Consider the following 19,538-nt stretch of genomic DNA (forward strand, 5'->3'; position numbering starts at 1 on the left):
TATGTAAAACGAAATGCTGTAAAAGAATCCTGTCCCTGTTTCCCGGTCCTATTTGTCTTATCCCAGCCTTGCTTCATGTGGGGCAGCGTCCCTGGGACACTTCCCACTGCAATGGAAATTTAGAAAGTTATTCTCACAAAGCAAGTGAGCCTTTTTAAAAAATCATCATCCCAAATCAAGCCTCTGTTTGGGGGCACAAGAGTCCTACTGGTCCACAAGAAATATTAAAACATCTACCAACCTCGGCCTATAAAAAGGCAAATGCAGGAGGGGCTTTGAGGTCACTATCTGTGTTTGGGTCTCACAGAGAGTGGCGCCTATGAAATGAGTGCTGCGTGGTCCCAGCAAGGGGTGGCCCCCCGGGCAGAGCACTGACATTTACTTTAAGCATTTACTTAGCATTTTTCCAAGTCAGGAGGAAGAGACTCCATTCACTTGTTCATTCACACACTCAACCCCCAGTCCATGGCCAGCCTGCCGCCGAGATGAAAGAGCACATAGTTTAATTCTCCTCAGAGAGACAACTCTTGAACAGTGAGACAGCTTCTCAGTGGACCAGAGTGGATCTTGCTTTCCAAGCCCAGTCTTACTATCAATTGTAGCAAGGAGCACAGAATTGCCATAAGCCTAGCACCCCCATGCTCTCCAACTTTATGCTAAATCCTGGACACTTCACAGAGTGGACTTTTATCACTTGGAACTGGAAAGGTTGGCCTGAACACCACCACATGAAAATCATCGAGAGGTCGCCTGCCAGCAGAGAACAACTTCAAAAGTATGGAATGCAGAATCCTGAGCCTAAACCACCACCAGCATCCCCCACAGGCACGTCCTGACATGTGTTCAGTCTGAGAGGGCTGCAGCATCCCAGGCTTTTAAAAGACTGTCTCCTGTTACAGCTACACCACTGTCGCTTACCCTTCTCCACACACTGAATCCAAGGAATCTGGAAGCCGGATTGGGAACACTCCTGTTAAAATATCTTGAGTAATCTTTATATGAGAAGTAACCTAGATGACCCGATCTGATTTTTGAAGGATAGTTGAAAGGTAATATATTTACACAAAAGTGCACCACCCCACGGGTCTTGAAAAACATAGAATTTATGAAAATTTAAGTTTTCCCATAATCATACCCAAACAAGGAAAAGTCATGTAGAAGGTTATGATTGTAACATTTCATCACAGTTAACAGTCACAACAAATTTTGAAACATCCGAATTCCTTGAATTTACCCTAATAACATCCTTTATGAACTATGTATACGGCCAGTAAAGAGACCACACAGCCCACTAAGCAGTAGAATCCTGGGTGAAAAGACAAAAACAGACAACCCCCCACCCCTCCCCCCCAAAAAAAAACAAACCTAAAACAAGTTTCCACATCCTGCTGACCTACTCAGCCAAATGTCTATCACTGTATGGAACTAGCTTTTGTTTGTTCAATTGAGAGTCTCTTATCTGAAAGGCCTGTGGGTACCATAAAATCTGTGCCTTTGTGTGTGTGTATGTGTGTGTGTGTGTGTGTGTGTGTGTGTGAGAGAGAGAGAGAGAGAGAGACAGAGAGAGAGAGAGAGAGAAATCCTTGCCCCCCCACACACATACATGCACAAATATATATAGTTAATCTATGTAAAATAAAGCAGTCCTTTAGGGCAAGAAAGGTGCACATATTTTCCATAGCCTTGGGACAAATATCTGGGTGTCCTGGTGCTGATCCAGATGTTTTGCCCTGTCTAATTTAAGCCAAGTGTAGACCGTGGGCCAGACACTCCTAACCTGGACCTGAGCCCAAACTGAGCAGATACTCTCATATGATGGCAAGATCTGGGAGCCACTTAGCCTCCTTTTTCTGGATGGCACATGCTCCCGAAATCTCAGGCAGGCATCCACTGATCCTTTTTCTGCCAGACTTTGTGATCCCGTGTGCATCAGAGCATGTCGGGCTTGGGTTTGTCAAAGTCCCATGGGTTTACACACATGAAGGGCCAGAGCAAAAATGACATGAAGGTTGTCACCTCCTTCTCCACTCAAGAAAAACAGTGGTTTAGAGTGCCCAAGTGACCTGTCCCAGTTCACAAGCCAGGAGTATAAGGAGAACCTCTGTCCCTCTGCCAGCTCCTGTGCAGGTATTTACAAGTATGTAAAAAGGAACCAGAAAAGGAAATGTAAATAAGAGGTAGCCCACCAGCCGGCTGAGGAAAGAACTGCAGTTCCAAAAACCTGAGTTTTCACCGTGGTCCATATGCACATTTTCTTTGTTTCCAGGCAGATTCCTCATTGTCTTGGTGTCTCTTGGTGCTATCTCCATAATTGGTCTGGCAAAGCAGAGACGGACAGAGAGGTAGATAGAATAAAAGCAGTCTGGCAAGTGCTTAAAATCTCACTCCCTGTTAAATACGAGAATAACAGGCCCCAGGAAGTTCACATGTGTGTTTCCCAGGCATGTTTCAGAACTGACTTCCTCACACAGGAATTTGCTTGAAGGGCTGGGAGGTCTGCCAGCAAGTCCATCAAGGTTCACTCACATTTGCATTTTAGCTGTCTGTGACAAGCTTTTTAGTAAACACACTACCTTTAGGCAGTTACTTGAGGGAACCCACTTCTCCAACCTATCGACTGTGGTCTCTTGCTAGGGTTCAAACCTAGGCTCTTGGCTCCATCCCGCTGAACAGCCATATTCTTCTGCAAATATATTTTTATCTTGTCAAGAGAAAGTCAATCTAGATCAGTTTCTCCTTCCTGTCTGAACGTCAGTTCTGGGTGTGAATCTTCATTCTCTCAATGGTTTCCATTTCCTCAGAAAAAGAGGTATCAGCCTGTGGGCACAGGAAAGGATGTGCCAATACATACTGAAATTCACCCCCAATTAATAACTTACAGCCTATAATTCATCTTTCAGCTCTCTTTTCTTCTGTAGGGAGCTGTGTCTCCTTTATCCATAAAATTAACCACTGCCCTCCCCTCCCCAAAAAATATTGAAATAATTTTACTATTAGATGTTTAGATTTTTCACACAAAAGGATGCAGTTGGAATATGCCCTATATGCACAAAATAATTGTTTTAAGTAACATCTCTACTTTTCTTTTCTTTTTTTTTTTTTTTTTTTTTTTTTTTTTGGCTAAGTATATTAGAGGAAGCAAGCCACCAGAACAGATTATTGAAACCCCATCCGTGGAGGACAAACATCCCGTTGAACAGCCACATTCTTCTGCAGAATATATTTTTATCTTGTCAAGAGAAAGTCAATCTAGATCATATCAGCTAACTTTTATTTCATAAGAAATACAAACAGTAAAACGAAAGCTTATTTGTATAAGTTATGACCATTTTGTGTCCCCAGCCCTTTATTACCATGAAATTCCATGCAATGGGTGGTTTCACGCTTTTTTCTTTGCAGTGCCCTGAAGCCCATTGTGTTTCTTTGTCTGAGTGCCAAGAAGTCAGGCATGGAGTCCTACAATAAAAGCTAAATGATTTCATGAGTTTTTCCTGTTTTTAAAGAAATGGGCCACAAAAAGTTGGGGTGCACTGGTCCAATTTGGTGAGTGCCAATACCGTTTGACCCCCCAGCTGACTCCCAGAACCCTTGATCCTAACACCAATAGCACTTTTTAACTAAGGTTCATAATGACTAGCACTAGGCTAGTCATTTCAGGAGTTCCACACTAGACACAGAGTTGTGCCAGCTGTCCCTTACTGTCCCCTTCTTCTATCTGTTGTGAATGCTTACTTTTCTTTGAATTGAGGTCCTATGAACTATAACAGAATTTCTCTTTTCCTATAAATATAAGTAGATTAGCAAAACTTAGCACCCTTAGTTAAACTCTTTTGCAGAAACTCTAAACTGCAAAATGTAAACAGAATGTCCTAGACTATATCATTAGACAACAGGACTCATTCGGGAACTTCAGTTGCCTTTAGTGTTATTTTAGGCAAATCACTTAATATTTTTTCTTTTCTTTCTTTCTTTTTTTTTTTTTTTTTGGTAGTAGGATTAAACCCAGGGGTGTTTAACCACTGAGCCACATCCCCAGCTCTTTTAAAATATTTTATCTAGAGACAGGGTCTCACTGAGTTGCTTAATGCCTTGCTAAGTTGCTGAGGCTGGCTTTGAACTTGCAATCCTCTTGCCTCAGTCTCCTGAGCCACTGGGATTACAGGGGTGCACTACTGTGCCCAGCCACTTAATCTTTTAATACCTCAAGTTTTTAGTTTCTGAAAAGAATGACAAGATACTAAAATGCTTGACATATTAATTTTAAATGTCCATATGAAAAATATAATACCACATGATCATGTTATTCTGTAGCCTTCCAAAATCATTACATTATTTGATGATTTCAGTTTCCTATGGAATGTGTACATAGGAAATGCACATTTTTAAGTAGGAAAGCTAATGAGAGAAAATTTATCATTTTAATGTTTTCAAATATTATCTGTGAAGTCATCATTTTGTCAGCATTTTCCCACTGACATCTTTTAAAGGATTCTAGTGAATGTCTTTAATAGAAGTGAAATCCACAGCCAGATATTATTCCAGAAAAGTGCATTCCATCCTGCCCTTTCCAAAAAGCCAATAGGAGGGTTCTGGCACCAAATGGCTGTTGATTCTCCTCCAGGTCTCCTGTAAATTTCCTTGCAGACTGAGCAAGTGTGTGACCTCAATCTCTCCTTGGTCTGCTTTGTCTGCTTTTCCCTTAGCTCTTTCAATTCCAACACAGCCAGTAGTTAACCTACATCAAGACCCAAAATTTTGCTTTAGATGAGGACTTGTATGAATGTGGACACAAAGGCTGGTGGCAGCAGCTTCTGCATATGTGCATGCCTAAGTAAGTCCTGATTCTTGGACTCTCTTCCTGCAAAGGCCTATTTAATGTCTGAATGTCCTCTGTGCACAGGGAGGTAGGCTTCAGAGAGATGTCAAGCAGAGAAAGTACTTTGACAAAAGAGTATTTACAATTTGAAAACCTGACGATGTCCCATAACATGTCATTACTTAGAAGAAAGGCTCTCACACCAGTAACAGAAGGTTTATTTATGTCATGGAGCTCCCAGCTTATGTAGATGTATTCATATTAACAAATGTGTTCAAATATGTACTTATAACTTTTTAAAAAGTGGAAACACCCTGAAGGTTATACTTGCTCTTTTACTCTTACAGCGCTTCTTCTCAAGCACAAGGACTCTGCAATGACATCCACAGAAATCCAAATGACATGGGGCTGCATTTTTTTTTCTCCTTCAAACATGCCAAGGTCAGAGATGAAGAAGCTGTATTCTGGTTGCAACATCATAATTATTTAAAGAAGCTGCACGCTAAAGAAGGCAGGCTGTGACTCCACATCTGGATAGAGGGTGGAACCCATGAACTTGGCAGTCCCTAGGAATGCCATCCCTGGACACACCCACAGGCTGCTGGGGCATGGGCCTCCACAGCTCCTGCAGCGGTGTGTCCTGGAGGCAGAGTTCTACCAGGCTCTTTGCTAGTAACCATTTCTGTGCCCTGCCCCATGGACTGTTGGTACAGGACTTCCCTGCATGAACAAGGGTGCCTTGACTGGAGTGAGCCCCAGGGAAAGATTCAGATTTCAGATGTCGCTGCTCACAGTGGAAGCCCAGGTAGCCCTCTGTGTGAAGGCCAGCTCTGCTCTGCCTGGAGCAACCCCTAGAAATGCTTCTGTGGGCTAACCTTTCCAGCCATTGCCCTTACTCCCACTTTTTGAAAGTGTCACATTGAATGGCTTTCCTTTTACTCAACTGTGATTTTTATTTTTCAAAAATCTTAGAAATTACAGCTGGGAAAGACTGTTGCTTCATATAGTCTTGGCAGGAGGGCTCCCCAGGGAATATTTCCCTCAGTTCTTGAGACAAATAGTAATGTCTCAGTGTTCTGGGTAAAGGCCAACCTCAGCCCACTGCTTCACCAACCTGGCGTGGCATGTGCCTGCCTGGCCACTTAGGAATGTGTAGGGGCATGCTGCAGCCAACCCAGTAACCTTGACGCTGAGTGGCAAAGATGATCTTAACTCTTCTGAGAGGACTTGGAGCCTTGAGCAAGAGGGCAGAGTCTACGTGACTAAAACATACCAGCTTCCTCTTTCATAAGTCATCACATGATGAACTACAATTACAATTCCTGCCTTGTCTCTGCGAATTGCAGACGCATTGCCTCACCCTAGAAACCCTGCTCCTGTGTGGTGGAGGTGGCTGGAACGGCTGCAGCAGCCGCTTTGGATGCCATCCAACTCCAGTCTGCGCCCAGAGGGAGGGCAGTGGGTGGAAGACAAAAACAAAGCTATGTTTACTTAGCATACATCGATAAAGCTGCTGCAGAGCTACATGAAAGGCCAAGCAGCACTAAAGACTTTTGATACAATATAAGGAATTGCTGCCCTGGATCCAAGGCCTGCTTTAACTCCTTGGGCCGGGGATCCTTTTATGGTAGGTGAGTCCAGAACTAAAAAAGCCTTCCCATTTTCCAGCAGGCATTTATTTCTTGAGGGAAGTTCCAACAGCTCAGTTTCAACATTAAGCTGGCAGTGTACAATAGAAAGGAAATGTTTTTCTGCAGTAGAAGAGAAGCTCTGTTCCACAGAGATCCTTACTTAGTGTCTCTCAAGGCAGACATTGTATCTCAGTGTTTCTATTCTGGATGGAGTGGCAGGCTCTCCCTTGAGGGCGTTCAGTTCCTGCTCCCAGGTAAATGAGTATAATTAGGTCATGGTTCTAATGGTGAGTTGTTTTCTTTTAATGTTTCAGTCCCTGCTTTGTGGGGCAATCTCTTGGGGGCAGTAGTCTCTGCAAAAAAAAAAAAAAAAAGTGTGGGTGATTCTTCCCCTTTGCTTTGTCCCCAAGGGTGAAGTCACAGGCTGGAATGAGTTGCAGGGTCTAAGCTGAGAGTGACCAGAAGGACAGGTCCTTAGGGAGGTGCCAAGAGTGTCCAAACCTGCTGGCACCAACTGTTTCTGGGAAGAAATCCCGGTAGGCCCGTTCTCCTGGCTCAGAGAGGGTGAGGCTGAATCCCGAGGCAAGGAACAGGTGGGGAGTTCTTGACAGCAGGAATACCTGATCTGGAAACCCTCAAGGGAAGACATTCAAGGTTAGCCTGTGAACAATCTGGGTCTGGCATTACGTTTTCTGTGCCATTTCGAACAGGTTTTTTCATGTGCTCTAAGCAGCTCCCTCCACTGTTTTTCTACAGGCGTGTTTCCTCTTGTGGTTAATCCTTTGAATCAACCTGGCATTTTCAATAGCAGCAACTGGAGAGAAACGTCAGCAGGATTTTTTTTCTCCCTCTCCACCTACCAATCCAGTTGTAGGAAAGATAATATAATTAGTACCCTGTTCTTCCCACACTTAACCAGCTCATTCCAGTCTCAGGGAGAGAAATGGGGCTGTGTTCCCAACAAAAGCAGCTCCCGAGCGGCCCTACGGAGCGGAAGTGTGTCAGTCCAACTAAAGCCCACAGCACACACCAGCTCCTCCTCCCGACAAAAGTGGGAAACTAGATATTCAGTCCAGTCTGGGCAGGGCCTGCGCTGCCTACCGCGGAAGGGAGCCGGGGGCTGGCCAGACGGGCCTGAGCCCATGCAGCTAGGTCAGGCTGGGGCGGTGGACGGCCAAGCCGGCCAGCAGGCTGCCCCACGGCCCGCGAGACCCGGGAGGCCGCCAGTGCCGCGGCTAGCCCGCGCCTCCCGCCTGGCCAGTCCAAGCTCTGCCCGGAGCGGGGCCAACGGGCCGGAGTCAGAGGCGGGGCCTACGCCGCAAACCCCGGATCCTTGGAATGTGCACTCGCTCGGCGCGGTCCCAGGCCCGCGGCGCCGGGCACGTCAGCGCGGAGCGTGCGCACTGGCGGCAGCTCGCGCCCACGTCACGCGCCCGCCGCGCGGACCTACATAAAGCGGCGGGGCGGCGCCGAAGGCCCGGCTAAGCGTGCTGACGGCGGGGTGAGCGGGGCGCGGTGCTCGCGAGCCCTCTTCCGTGCGCGCTTGGGGCCGCGCCTGGCGGCGTCTGGCTTTCCATAGTTTGTGAAACTTAAAGGGGCAGCGGCCTCGTGTTCCTCCTTAGACAAATACACTGCAAAGTACTGTTGAGTGCGCGCGCACGACCCAACGTGTCTGGCCAAATTAGGAGTCCTAGGAAAGCCCAAGCAGGGCTGCTCAAGACCCCAAAAGCCCATGCTCAGGAGACCATCAGAAAACACGAAACAAAGTGGACTTGTGTGTAAAAGCAGTTTCAGCACGATTTAGCCCAAAAGGACACGGGGGTCGGGGATTCTGCCTGAGTGGTCGACTGGGAGAATGGAGCAGGGAGCGAGTGCAGGATAAGCAAAAAGGCACACATGCTCCAGGTCCGCCCGGGGCGGGTGGCCCGCGTCCAGACCGAGCTTCGGCCCCGCGCGGGGGAAGGGAGGTGGCAGAGGGCGGGCGCGCGCGGGTGCGCGCGCGAGGGGAGGGGGCCGCGCAGGCGCCGTGCGAGGCTGTCGAAGAATCAAGTCTGTAGAAGTGGAGCGGCCGCGGCGGCAGCAGCAGCAGCGGCGGCGGAGCTCAGCGGGCTGGGCGCTGGAGAGCGGCGACGCCAGGAGCTGGGACAGAGCGGCGGAGCGGTCCGCGGCGTGCGCCGCGCCCGAGCTCCACGCCGCCCCGCGCGGCATGCCCCGCCGCTCGGGCTGAGCCTGCCCCGGCGGCCGCCCCCCGTCCCCCGCCCCCCGGCCTCCCCGCCCCCCGTCGGCCGCCGCTGCGACCTGCTGCTCTCGCCCGCGCGCCCCGTTTTCGCCCCGGTCTGGAGGCCCGCCGCGGCTCCGGCCGAGCCGCCGCCGCCGCCGCGCCGCCCCGCCACCCGTAGGGACCTGCTGCCGCGCCCGCCGCGCCTCGCCGCGCGCCCGCCGCCCCTCGTGCACCGGGGGCGCCGCGCGGGCGCCGCGCCTTCGCGGGCTCTGCCGCCGCCGCCGCCGCCTCTGCGGCCGCCGCCGCCGCTGGTCGGAGAGACGCGGGGTTGGGGGGCGCGGCGGGCGCGCGGGCTGCCTGCGGGGGGCGGCGGCGCCCCCTCCTCCTCCTGCGCCTCCGGCGCCGCGGGCTCCGCGGACATGGCCGCGGCGGTGGCGGTGGCGGCCGCGTCCCGGCGGCAGTCGTGCTACCTGTGTGACCTGCCCCGCATGCCGTGGGCCATGATCTGGGACTTCACCGAGCCCGTGTGCCGCGGCTGCGTAAACTACGAGGGCGCCGACCGCGTCGAGTTCGTCATCGAGACGGCGCGGCAGCTCAAGCGGGCGCACGGCTGCTTCCCGGAGGGCCGCTCCCCGCCAGGCGCAGCGGCGCCCTCGGCCGCCAAGCCGCCGCCGCTCTCGGCCAAGGACCTCCTTCTGCAGCAGCAGCAGCAGCTCAGCCACGCCGGCCCCGAGGCGGCCCCCCGCGCGCCGCAGGCCCTGGAGCGCTACCCGCTGACCGCTGCGGCTGAGCGCGCCCCGCGCCTGGGCTCCGATTTCGGCAGCCGCGCGGCCGCCGGCCTGGCCCAGCCGCCGACGCCGCAGCCTCCGCCAGTGAACGGCATCCTGGTGCCCAACGGTTTCTCCAAGCTGGAGGAGCCCCCCGAGCTGAACCGCCAGAGCCCGAACCCGCGGCGTGGCCATGCTGTGCCGCCCACCCTGGTGCCGCTCATGAACGGCTCCGCAGCGCCACTGCCCGCCGCGCTGGGCCTCAGCGGCCGGGCCGCCGCCTCACTGGCCGCTGTGTCCGGGGCCGCGGCCACGGGCCTGGCCTCCGCGCAGCCCGCCGAGCTGGGCGCCCACAAGCGGCCGGCGTCCGTGACTAGCAGCGCGGCCGCGGAGCACGAGCCCCGCGAGGCGGCAGCCAAGGAGAAGCCGCCGCCGCCGCCTGCGCACCGTGGCCCGGCCGATAGCCTGTCGAGCACGGCGGGCGCCACCGAGCTGGGCGCCGAGGGAGCGGGCAAAGGCCGCGGGCCCGGAGAGCAAGACTGGGTCAACAGGCCCAAGACCGTGCGCGACACGCTGCTGGCGCTGCACCAGCACAGCCACTCGGGGCCCTTCGAGAGCAAGTTCAAGAAGGAGCCGGCCCTGACTGCAGGCAGGTTGTTGGGTTTCGAGGCCAACGGGGCCAACGGGTCTAAAGCAGGTAGGGGCGGCTGTGGAGCGAGGGGGTCGAGGGGCGCTGAGCTTAGAGGGGGAGGTTCTTTCGGTGCACCGTTCTGCCCCAGCTCAGAAACAACAAACACCCGACTTCCTGATCTGCCCGAGGCGGAACCAGTGCTTAGTGGCAACGTGTTCATGTGCTGAAGCAGCATAACAGGGATGAGTCAGACCAGGCTGATTGATAGGCACGAACTCGGGGTTTTCCTTTCCCAGCACATTCTTGGATGGGAGCATGAGGGCACCAGTCACCTTTTAACCTGTCGAGGACATTAGTAGTCACAAGTACAACTCAGTCCTGGGTGCAGGCATGCATGTGTGAGAACAAGCCATTCCCTGGGCCTTAGTTTCCTTTTAGGTTGGTGTGCTGCCTCAAAGCTCCTTAAGTGTGTTTGGAGCTGCATGCATAACTTGTGTGACTAAAGTGTGCTTTTGGAGAGTAGAAATTCTGCAACAAGTTTTGTTTCACTTTAGCCAAAAAAAAAAAAAAAAAAAAAAAAAAGCTGTATTTCAGTGTCCCTTCACTTATCCTTTTTTCCTTCCATTTCTTTGTTTTTCCAGTTGCAAGAACAGCAAGGAAAAGAAAGCCTTCTCCAGAACCAGAAGGTGAAGTCGGGCCCCCTAAGATCAATGGAGAGGCCCAGCCGTGGCTGTCCACTTCCACCGAAGGGCTCAAGATCCCCATGACCCCTACATCCTCTTTTGTGTCTCCACCACCACCCACTGCCTCACCTCATTCCAACCGGACCACACCGCCTGAAGCGGCCCAGAATGGCCAGTCCCCCATGGCAGCCCTGATCTTAGTAGCAGACAATGCAGGGGGCAGTCATGCCTCGAAAGATGCCAACCAGGTCCACTCCACCACCAGGCGGAATAGCAGCAGTCCACCCTCCCCATCCTCTATGAACCAAAGAAGGCTCGGCCCCCGAGAGGTGGGAGGCCAGGGAGCAGGCGGCACAGGAGGACTGGAGCCCGTGCACCCTGCCAGCCTCCCGGACTCCTCTCTGGCAGCCAGCGCCCCCCTGTGCTGCACCCTCTGCCACGAGCGGCTGGAGGACACCCACTTTGTGCAGTGCCCTTCAGTCCCTTCCCACAAGTTTTGCTTCCCTTGCTCCAGACAGAGCATCAAACAGCAGGGAGCTAGTGGAGAGGTCTATTGTCCCAGTGGGGAGAAATGCCCTCTGGTGGGCTCCAATGTCCCCTGGGCCTTTATGCAGGGGGAAATTGCAACCATCCTTGCTGGAGATGTGAAAGTGAAAAAGGAGAGAGACTCGTGACTTTCCGGTTTCAGAAAAACCCAGTGGTTATCCTTAACTAAAACTGCTTGAATTGTATATATATCTCCATATATATATATCCAAGACAAGGGAAATGTAGACTTCATACACATGGCTGTATAATTTTGATTTTTTTTGAATACATTGTGTTTCTATATTTTTTTGACGACAAAAGGTATGTACTTATAAAGGCATTTTCTTCTTTTGTTAACGTTATTAGCATATCTTTGTGCTTTATTATCCTGGTGACAGTTACCGGTCCTTGTAGGCTGTGACTTGGCTGCTTTTTTTAGAGCACTTGGCAAATCAGAAATGCTTCTAGCTGTATTTGTATGCACTTATTTTAAAACGAAAAAAAAAAAAGCCAAATACATTTTCTGACATTGTAAGATTGCCTTACTGTCTGTTATTCCTTTATTGCTGGCCCCTTTCTCAGGCTAGAGGCCACTTGGTGGAGAAGAAAAGGAAATAAGTGAAAGGGGCACTGTTGTCAAGTGGGCATGCCACTGGGAAGTATCACCAAGTTTACCCCAAAACATGTCCTCTCGGAGGAGCAGGAAGATAGGTTTTGGATCTCTGTTTTGTTCTTAAAGTTCAGTTTAAGACATTGCCTGTCTGAGAGGTGCTGCTGAGAGATTCTCAGCATTGTGGGTATTTTTTGGGGGGGGGGGTGTTTTTCTTGAGGCAAAGTTGACCGCTGTTCACTGTCCACGTGATCAGTTGTAGGAGTACAGTGCTGCATGCTAGTTGGTTACATAAGATGCAGCTCCAGTGATGGATCGGCGTGGTGGGTGGTGGCGTGTGCAAGATGGCACTGCCGTCTTTGAGCAGCCTGGCTCTGCAGCGCCACTTCATCTGTTCAACACCCTAGAGCTGTGTGTCATTGCTGTGGTCGTTTCCTCTGCAAAAGTTGCCAGAGAAGTTGCAGTCCAGGAGAACTTAGAGATTGTGGGATTGGTTGTGTTTTGTTTTGTTTTTTATCATTTACCTGTAGTGCTGTTGCTGTCGATACTGTCACACGTTTCTAGTGAGTGCTGAATACAGTATGGTACAAGGACAGTGAAGCCCTGATCTGCCAGGACTGCCTGTGGGCATATCAGTGACGGCCCAAGTGTGAGTGGAGGAAACCTGTAATTTCCTTCTTACATATGTTTGAAATACCAAGTGAATAATACGGTTCTGGAAAAAAATGATAAACTAGTGAAAATTAAAGAAATTGAGGGTTTTACATAATAGGCAGGCCCCACCTCTCAAACAATTTTTAGAAGCCTTTTGTAAGCTAATTTCTTTTGATCACTATTTTGCATCAGTAAAATGATTTTTTTAAACCAATAAATCATCAGTTATTAGAAATAGTTGTTTCACAGCATACTGGTTTTTCTTTTGTGCTGTTACGATTTAATATTGACAAGAACACTATTTTAAATCCTTATGTTCAGGTGTTTGTAACTTGGCCTTATAACTGGGCCGAATCATGGCTTCTAGGTCTACTGAAATTCATATGTATTGTTCACAGCCTAGCTTCTGTTTTAATTTGAAGATATAGATTATTACCAACTTTGGATTTTTTTTTAGTTGTGTTTGTCTTTTTTTGAAATTGCTCAAAATGTTTTTTAGTGATCAAGTTACTAACACTTGAAAATCAGATACTGCACCAAATACAGTATTTTTTCATGGTGATTTTGATGAGTGCACCCATTGCTAGTGCTGTGTGAATCCACGTCACAGTCATTGTTGTGCTACAGTAAGGCTTGCATGATTAACCATTTGTCCTTATACTTTTTTTTTTTTTTTTTTTTGGTGTATCCATGACTCAGATCAGACTGGTCTCTATTATGTGAATGTACACATGCAAAAAAGTCAGTTTTACATGCCCGTAAAGACATTTGTGAAGAATTCAGCTACTATGGTCTGTTGTATAAATATGTTTCTAGGCACTTTATTATAAACTGGAATTTGACCTCATAGATGTTACAACTTGATCAGTCATTTGACCTAATTTGTGGTGGCTATCTGTGTGTTTTGCAACCTTAATGCAGATAAGCTCTCCAATGAGACTGATGAAGAACCATACTGCTGTAGTGGAGAAGTCTCTCCAGCTGTGGAAGAGGCAGCCTGGGCTGGTGGTGGACGGGGGAGACTGACCCCGCTTTAAAAAGGCTGCAGAGCTTCCCACTATTATAACACAGGCTCTGCTGGAGCCTGGCTCCTCTCCTCTGAGGCCTTTGAGGAGGCTTGCAGCTGGAGTGCTGATCTGGGTTCTTTTTCTGGCATCCCCAAGTTAAAAGTGAACACTGGGACATGGGTTTGATCTTTTGTTGTATCTGATGACAGTGTAGAGATTCTCCACAGCTGGAGAGAAATGTCAGAAAGCTACTTACTGTACGTGGGCAGTATCAGATTTCAAATCCTAATATTTCAGCTATGCTTTTAATACTCAGAATACAAGCGGATGGGGTGTTGGAAGCTTCCCCCCCTTCTTTTTTCATTAACAGTTTATAGAATTTAACAGATGTACTGTCTTTCATGTGGCCTCACATTTGAAGTTATGAGAACATACACATGGTTTACAACTTTTACTATATACCTTTCCTTGGCCACCAAGTATTTTAAAAGTGTGCCACCTTTTAACCTTTACTTTTTTTTAAGTTGAAGGTGATACTTTTTTTATATATGATGCAATTCATGTCAACTGAAGTAAGTGTAATCTCAGATATCATTATATTTTAAAATCACGCTATGGAAATATCACCTACATTCTGTCATTTGTCAGATTTACAGTACCTTTTTTTTTTTCTTTAACTTTTAGCATTAAATAAAAAATAAAATCGGGAGCACTGAACATTTTCTGAGGCCTTTTTTTTAATTTTTTTAAATGAGCAAAGGAGCACTCTCATGTCAATCACTAATGGCCATGTGACTGGAGCACGAGTGGGTCTGAGTGTGGGGTTGGATGAACTGCAGGAGAACAGGAGATGAAAGGCACTGGTGACAGAAAAAAGAAGTCCTAGGGACTGGGAAAGGGCCACTGGGGAGGGGACAGGTGAAAAGCTGTACAAGGTACAGCTGAAGGCACTTGTTTATTTTCAATGACAGCCTGGCCAGCCTTCTCCAACAGTGGAGTGGTTACCACATTGAAAGACTGTCCAGACCTGGGGCTGCTTTTTGGAAAGCTTTGGAATAAAACAGTCTTTGGTGAGGCAGAGGACATACATTGAAGACAAAAGGGAAAAAAGATGGGAAGAAAAAGCAAACCTGCATTTGAAAAGCTTTGGAACTGACTAAGTGTGAGCTCTATTGATATCCTGAAATCTGAACTTACAAACAGAGATAAGAGACAGAAAGCATAGACACATTTTAAAACCGCTGTCTACTGTCATATAGTAAGAAGTTTCCTGGATGTTGCAGCGTTGACTATTGATCAATGGCTTGGCAGACTTCTCTATGAAAAGAAGTCGGGAAACTTATGAAGAGTCTAAAGCTAGGAAGTACAAAGACTTAATATATGTTTTAAATTAAATAGCAACAGTGGATGTGTAGTTGGGTACATTTTTAGAGGTGGTCCAATGACATGGGGGTCCATCGTTATATTTTAATAATTTTTTTCATTATTAGCCCATTTAATGCAGTTTTAGAGGAACTACATTTTCAATAAGTTATAGATTGAGAATTTTTCATGTAATTACAAGAAATAGGCTATCAGTTTTTGTTTTCTAACTTAAAAATGCTAAATTTTCTTTTGAGTCAAATTCAAAATAGCACAGCTTGCAGAAGTGATTTTTAAAATTTCAAAAGCTCCTCCCAAAGGTATACTTTAATGATCACATTCAGTTAAAAAAGAAAAAAACCAGACTCTTGATGTGGCAGATGTCTTTGTTTATTCCCCAAAGGGAGGAAAAGTTAAAAGCATAGAGCCCCTTTTAGTTTCTAGACTTTTAAGTAGTCCTTTACTCAAAAGTTGTTTTGCATATGATTTAGAGATGTTTTATTTGGTTAGCAAAGAGTAAAATGTTTGTCTTCCTGATTCATGAAATCATTCAGAAAAAACGCTCAGTTGTATGGAGGCCACCAGAAGTCCTGAGTCACCCTCATTTGCTGCCTTTGTTCCTGGGGAACAGTGTGAGAAGACACGCCTTTCCTCAGGCTGGAGGTCAGAGGCCCCAGTGAATGGAATACATATTTAGCCACCTCATCCCTGGGTTCTGGGCCTGGGGGGAGGGGTTAACTCCTTGAGTGCCACTGATCTGCCCTCTGTCAACAGCAACAGGCTTAAAACTGAGGGAAAGCAGGCTGTGTCCAGATGCAGCTGTCTAGGTCCTGTGCTGCGGCCCTCTGACAGCCCAGATCACCCTCCATGTATTTGAAAGGCACAAATATAGACAAACAATTTGTGAATTATTTAAGAACTGGAAGATGGAAAAATGCCTGGATTTATGGATTATCTGTGGATTTCCCTATTAATCCTCAGATAAATTCATGACTAGGGAAATACACACTACCCCTTTTTATCATTAAGAAATTAACTTACAGAGCCAGGGTGTATCTCAGGGAGAGCTTGTGCTTAAGGTACACAAAGCTTTGGGTTGAATCCCTTCCACTAAAAAACAAAAACTGTGACAGTGGATTCTGCTTTAAGCCATTAGTGTGTCACCTACCCCCTCCCCTGTCAACATAACCTAAAAGGCTATATTTACAACAGATTTCCTTTATTTTTTAAAGGATTATAGAATATGAAATCTGTGTTTGCACTGTTTTTTATCACAGAATATTATGTTTCTGCATGGCACTGAGCAACATAAAAGGATCCATACAATCCACAGAAAAAGGTATTTTAGGGCAAAAATAATCACAATTGTTTAGAACCATTTAGATGTTGTATCTTAAAAGCAGTTCTTTTATTTTGAATTTGAAAAACAATTGATAAAATTTTCTTATTAAAACAACCATATTGGACCAAGTATATAAGCAATTTCTTCCATGATATAATTTAAATATTTCTTTTAAAATAGTAGATGACCTTTACAACTCTAGAACATTGAGTCTTCAGTACTAGTGAAATGTATCTCAAGATAGCACCAAAAAAAAAAAAAAAAAGCCTCTAGGAGATGTTTTCTCCTACCTCAGACAAGAACTGGAGACTGGGCCACAGGTTCCTGGTGAAATTGAGAGTACCAACATGCTGGTTCTCCCTGAATGGGCTTTACAAGTCAGATGGCATCATCTTTAAAAAGCCGCCTCCAGCAGCTCAGCAGGAGCCCTTGATGCTGAGATAAGACATCCTTGTGTAGGGTAATGTCACATTTGAATATTTCTAAATATAGTTTACATTTTGGGGGAAAGGAACTGTTGCATCATCTGTAGGTCTGCCACTTAACCACGTTTGCTTAGCTGTTTGCAACTTCACTATCAGTTAACCTGCAGATGCCCATTAGGGGACAGGCATCCTGCCACAAGTGAGTCAGGTTAGGTTGTGTACGCATGCACGTCACAACTTCACACGTAAATATCGAGGTCATTGCACCCTTCTCTGCCATTTGGAGAACATCTTGTGACGGTTCAAATAGAATATTTTGAACTCCACACAGCCAGGTCTTAGGGGAAAAACAAAAACCTAGAAACAGCACATCAACAGAGCTCAGGATCTCAGTTTAAGGTATGGAGTTTATTAAAAGTGAACTTCAATGTCCTGAGCTTTACCTTCACTTATCCTGAGATTCTTTTTAATACCTGCTGTACTAGTAAGAGTTCTGCAGAAAATAGATGTGTCTGAATAGGGGTTGTCTGGGTGGGAATCACTCCGGGGCACTTGCAGCCAGGGCTTGCCTTGAGCTACCAGCCTGGTGTCTACCTGTGAGCAGCAAAACAGGAAAAGGCTGGTGGGTGCCTTCACCCAGGCTGAAACCTGTTACCCCCATTTTGTTATTTCTGCTGCAAATAGCAATTCAATTAGTCTTCTGGGTGATAAAAGATAAAGATTTATTGTATCCCATATATGACTGAAATCAGAATTTCACAGGGGTCACGGTCATTAGAGAAGTTAATAAGCACCACATGGGTTGCTGCTGTAATTTTACACCTTCAAGGGGCACCTCCCTCCAGGCTTTAAACAACTGAGTCCTGCCCCACTCCTGAGGAGGTTTGCAGTCAAAGCCACAGGTAGAAAAGGCCTAGGGGCTCTGTCAGAGGCGCTTATCTACATGTTAGCTCCTCGCTAGTTTCCTTCCAGGGGCAAAAGAAGTCTTCCTAGAACTTCCATCCGGAGTCCAAAGTGCAAAGTGCTCCCCACAGCAGATGCATGATGCCCTGTATGCAGCCAGCTTAGAAGGGGCTGCTGGGCACACAAATCCGTGTATCACCTGCACACAAATAAGGGACCAGCGCCAGCATACGGGCCGGGTCAGGATCGTCAGAATGTAGCTTTTGCTTTTTCTTTTTTTTTCTTTTAACTTTGTAACGTTGTTCAGAAAAGCGTTTTTTAAAAGGCAGACAGCCCCCAGCTCGGGCAGGCCGTGTTTACCGGAGGGGAAGGAAGGGGGAGGTGCCCTGGCCTCCACTGCTGCGTGAGGCCTGGAGGAGCCCCAGGGGACCGTACAGCGCCGCCTGCACCGCGCCGCCTTCTCCGTTCCAGAACTTTCCTGCGGCCCGAAGCCGCCCCGCGCCGCGCACATGGGGCTGCGCGACCCCGGCAGGGCGCGGCGGCCCGGAAACGAGAGCGGGGAAGGCGCCCGCCCCGCGGCCCGCGCCAGCTGCGGCGCTATAATTAGCGGGCCGCGGCAGGAGTGGCCGCCCCGGGGAGGAATGTGCGCGCGCCCCGCGCCGCGTGCCCGGACGGTCCCGGGCGAGGCACCAAATAAAGGCAAAGCCTGGGCCGAGGCCGCTCCCGGGCGCCTGGGCTGCCGGGCCTGGCCGCGCCGGCCCTGCGGGTGGGTCTGCCCAGCCGGAGGGGGCGCGGGCGAGAGCTGCCCCAAACGTCACCTCCTTTGGAAATCGAGATGCCTCCCTTTCCCTTCAGGCCGAGTGCCCGGGCCGGAGGACACGCGCGTGCGGGGGCAGGGAGCAGGGGCAGCCGCGCCGTCCTGTCCCGCAGGGGAAAGTGCTTATGCAGCCGGAACTACCCTGCCAGACAAAGCTGACCAGTGACCAGGAAGTTGACTTTTTATGGAGAAGCCTTCATTTAAAGTTAACAGATATGCTTTTCTCTGATGGCTGTACTATAGGGCCCTTGAGGTGCCACCTTACTGACTTCTAATTTTTATTGACTATTCAATTGAGTACTCGGAATAATATTTTTAAAAAACACTTAGAATGTCTATTTCGTTTTTAAAAAGTGACATTACAATGGCACTTATCCAACACCAGCCTGGGCCTGGAAGGTGGCGATCTGAAGTGGGGAGGGGCCAGGGCTCTAACGTGTATGGAATACCTACACCAAACATCCTTCACCGAAGTTTTTTTTTTTCCTTTCCTGATAATAGACCCCAAAGTCATTGGAGCGTGTGGTCAACTTCCTACAAAACAGTCCACTTCTCGCATTTTTAACCTGCAGCTGTGCCAGGTCGAGGCCAGGCGGGAGACTCCTCTGGCTTTCTCTGTTGCCTTGAAGCAGCAGCTTGTGCCTGCACAGGGCCTCTGCTCCTGCAGAGAACGGTGAGAGATCAAGTGCAGGTGCTCATGAAGACTCCCCAACGGTCCTGCTCTGTCCTACCTGCACAGAATTCCTGGCATAGAGGCCAGGAAATCTTCACATGTCCGGGGCCTTGTGTGTCCATCTCAGAATATTCAGTTAACTTTTGTGTCTCGAAGTTGTTTAAAAAACAGAGCAAAACACATCCTCATCTTAGACGAGGCTAAGAAGTCAAACTGGTGAAACTCCAGGACAGTTACAGGTTTCTCATGTGTCTAGACAAGAAAGCAGGGTAGGTGATGCAGGGCTCACCAGGTAGGCAGATGCAGTGCGCCTGTGGCACTAATATGGGCTCTCCTGTGTCTGTGAAAGGGGGTGATGGCAGATGGCTTTGAAACACCAGAGAGAAGGGCTCCCCCTGCTGCCCTCCTGAAAGATGCATTGTTTAGAGGTTCTGAACCTGGGCCTCCCCCTGGGAGTCTGAGTTTGGT

General features: G+C 48.5%; 1 protein-coding gene across 2 annotated transcripts; it reads left to right on the plus strand.

The window, feature by feature from the left end:
• The first annotated feature begins 8,323 nt into the window (after positions 1-8,323).
• IRF2BP2 (interferon regulatory factor 2 binding protein 2) lies at positions 8,324-14,265 on the plus strand. 2 transcript variants are annotated; one of them, XM_081296949.1, is made up of 2 exons: positions 8,324-10,132; positions 10,708-14,265. In XM_081296949.1, exons 1-2 carry the CDS (start codon positions 8,344-8,346, stop codon positions 11,421-11,423), a joined length of 2,505 nt encoding a protein of 834 aa, XP_081153075.1. In that variant the 5' UTR covers positions 8,324-8,343; the 3' UTR covers positions 11,424-14,265. The 2 variants fall into 2 exon arrangements, with proteins under 2 accessions (XP_081153075.1, XP_081153076.1); XM_081296950.1 differs by having other exon boundaries at positions 8,324-10,084.
• The last annotated feature ends 5,273 nt before the right edge of the window (positions 14,266-19,538 follow it).

The sequence above is a fragment of the Spermophilus citellus genome, assembly GCF_964194105.1.
Source record: "Spermophilus citellus genome assembly, chromosome: 6".
Taxonomy (NCBI): Eukaryota; Metazoa; Chordata; class Mammalia; order Rodentia; family Sciuridae; genus Spermophilus; species Spermophilus citellus.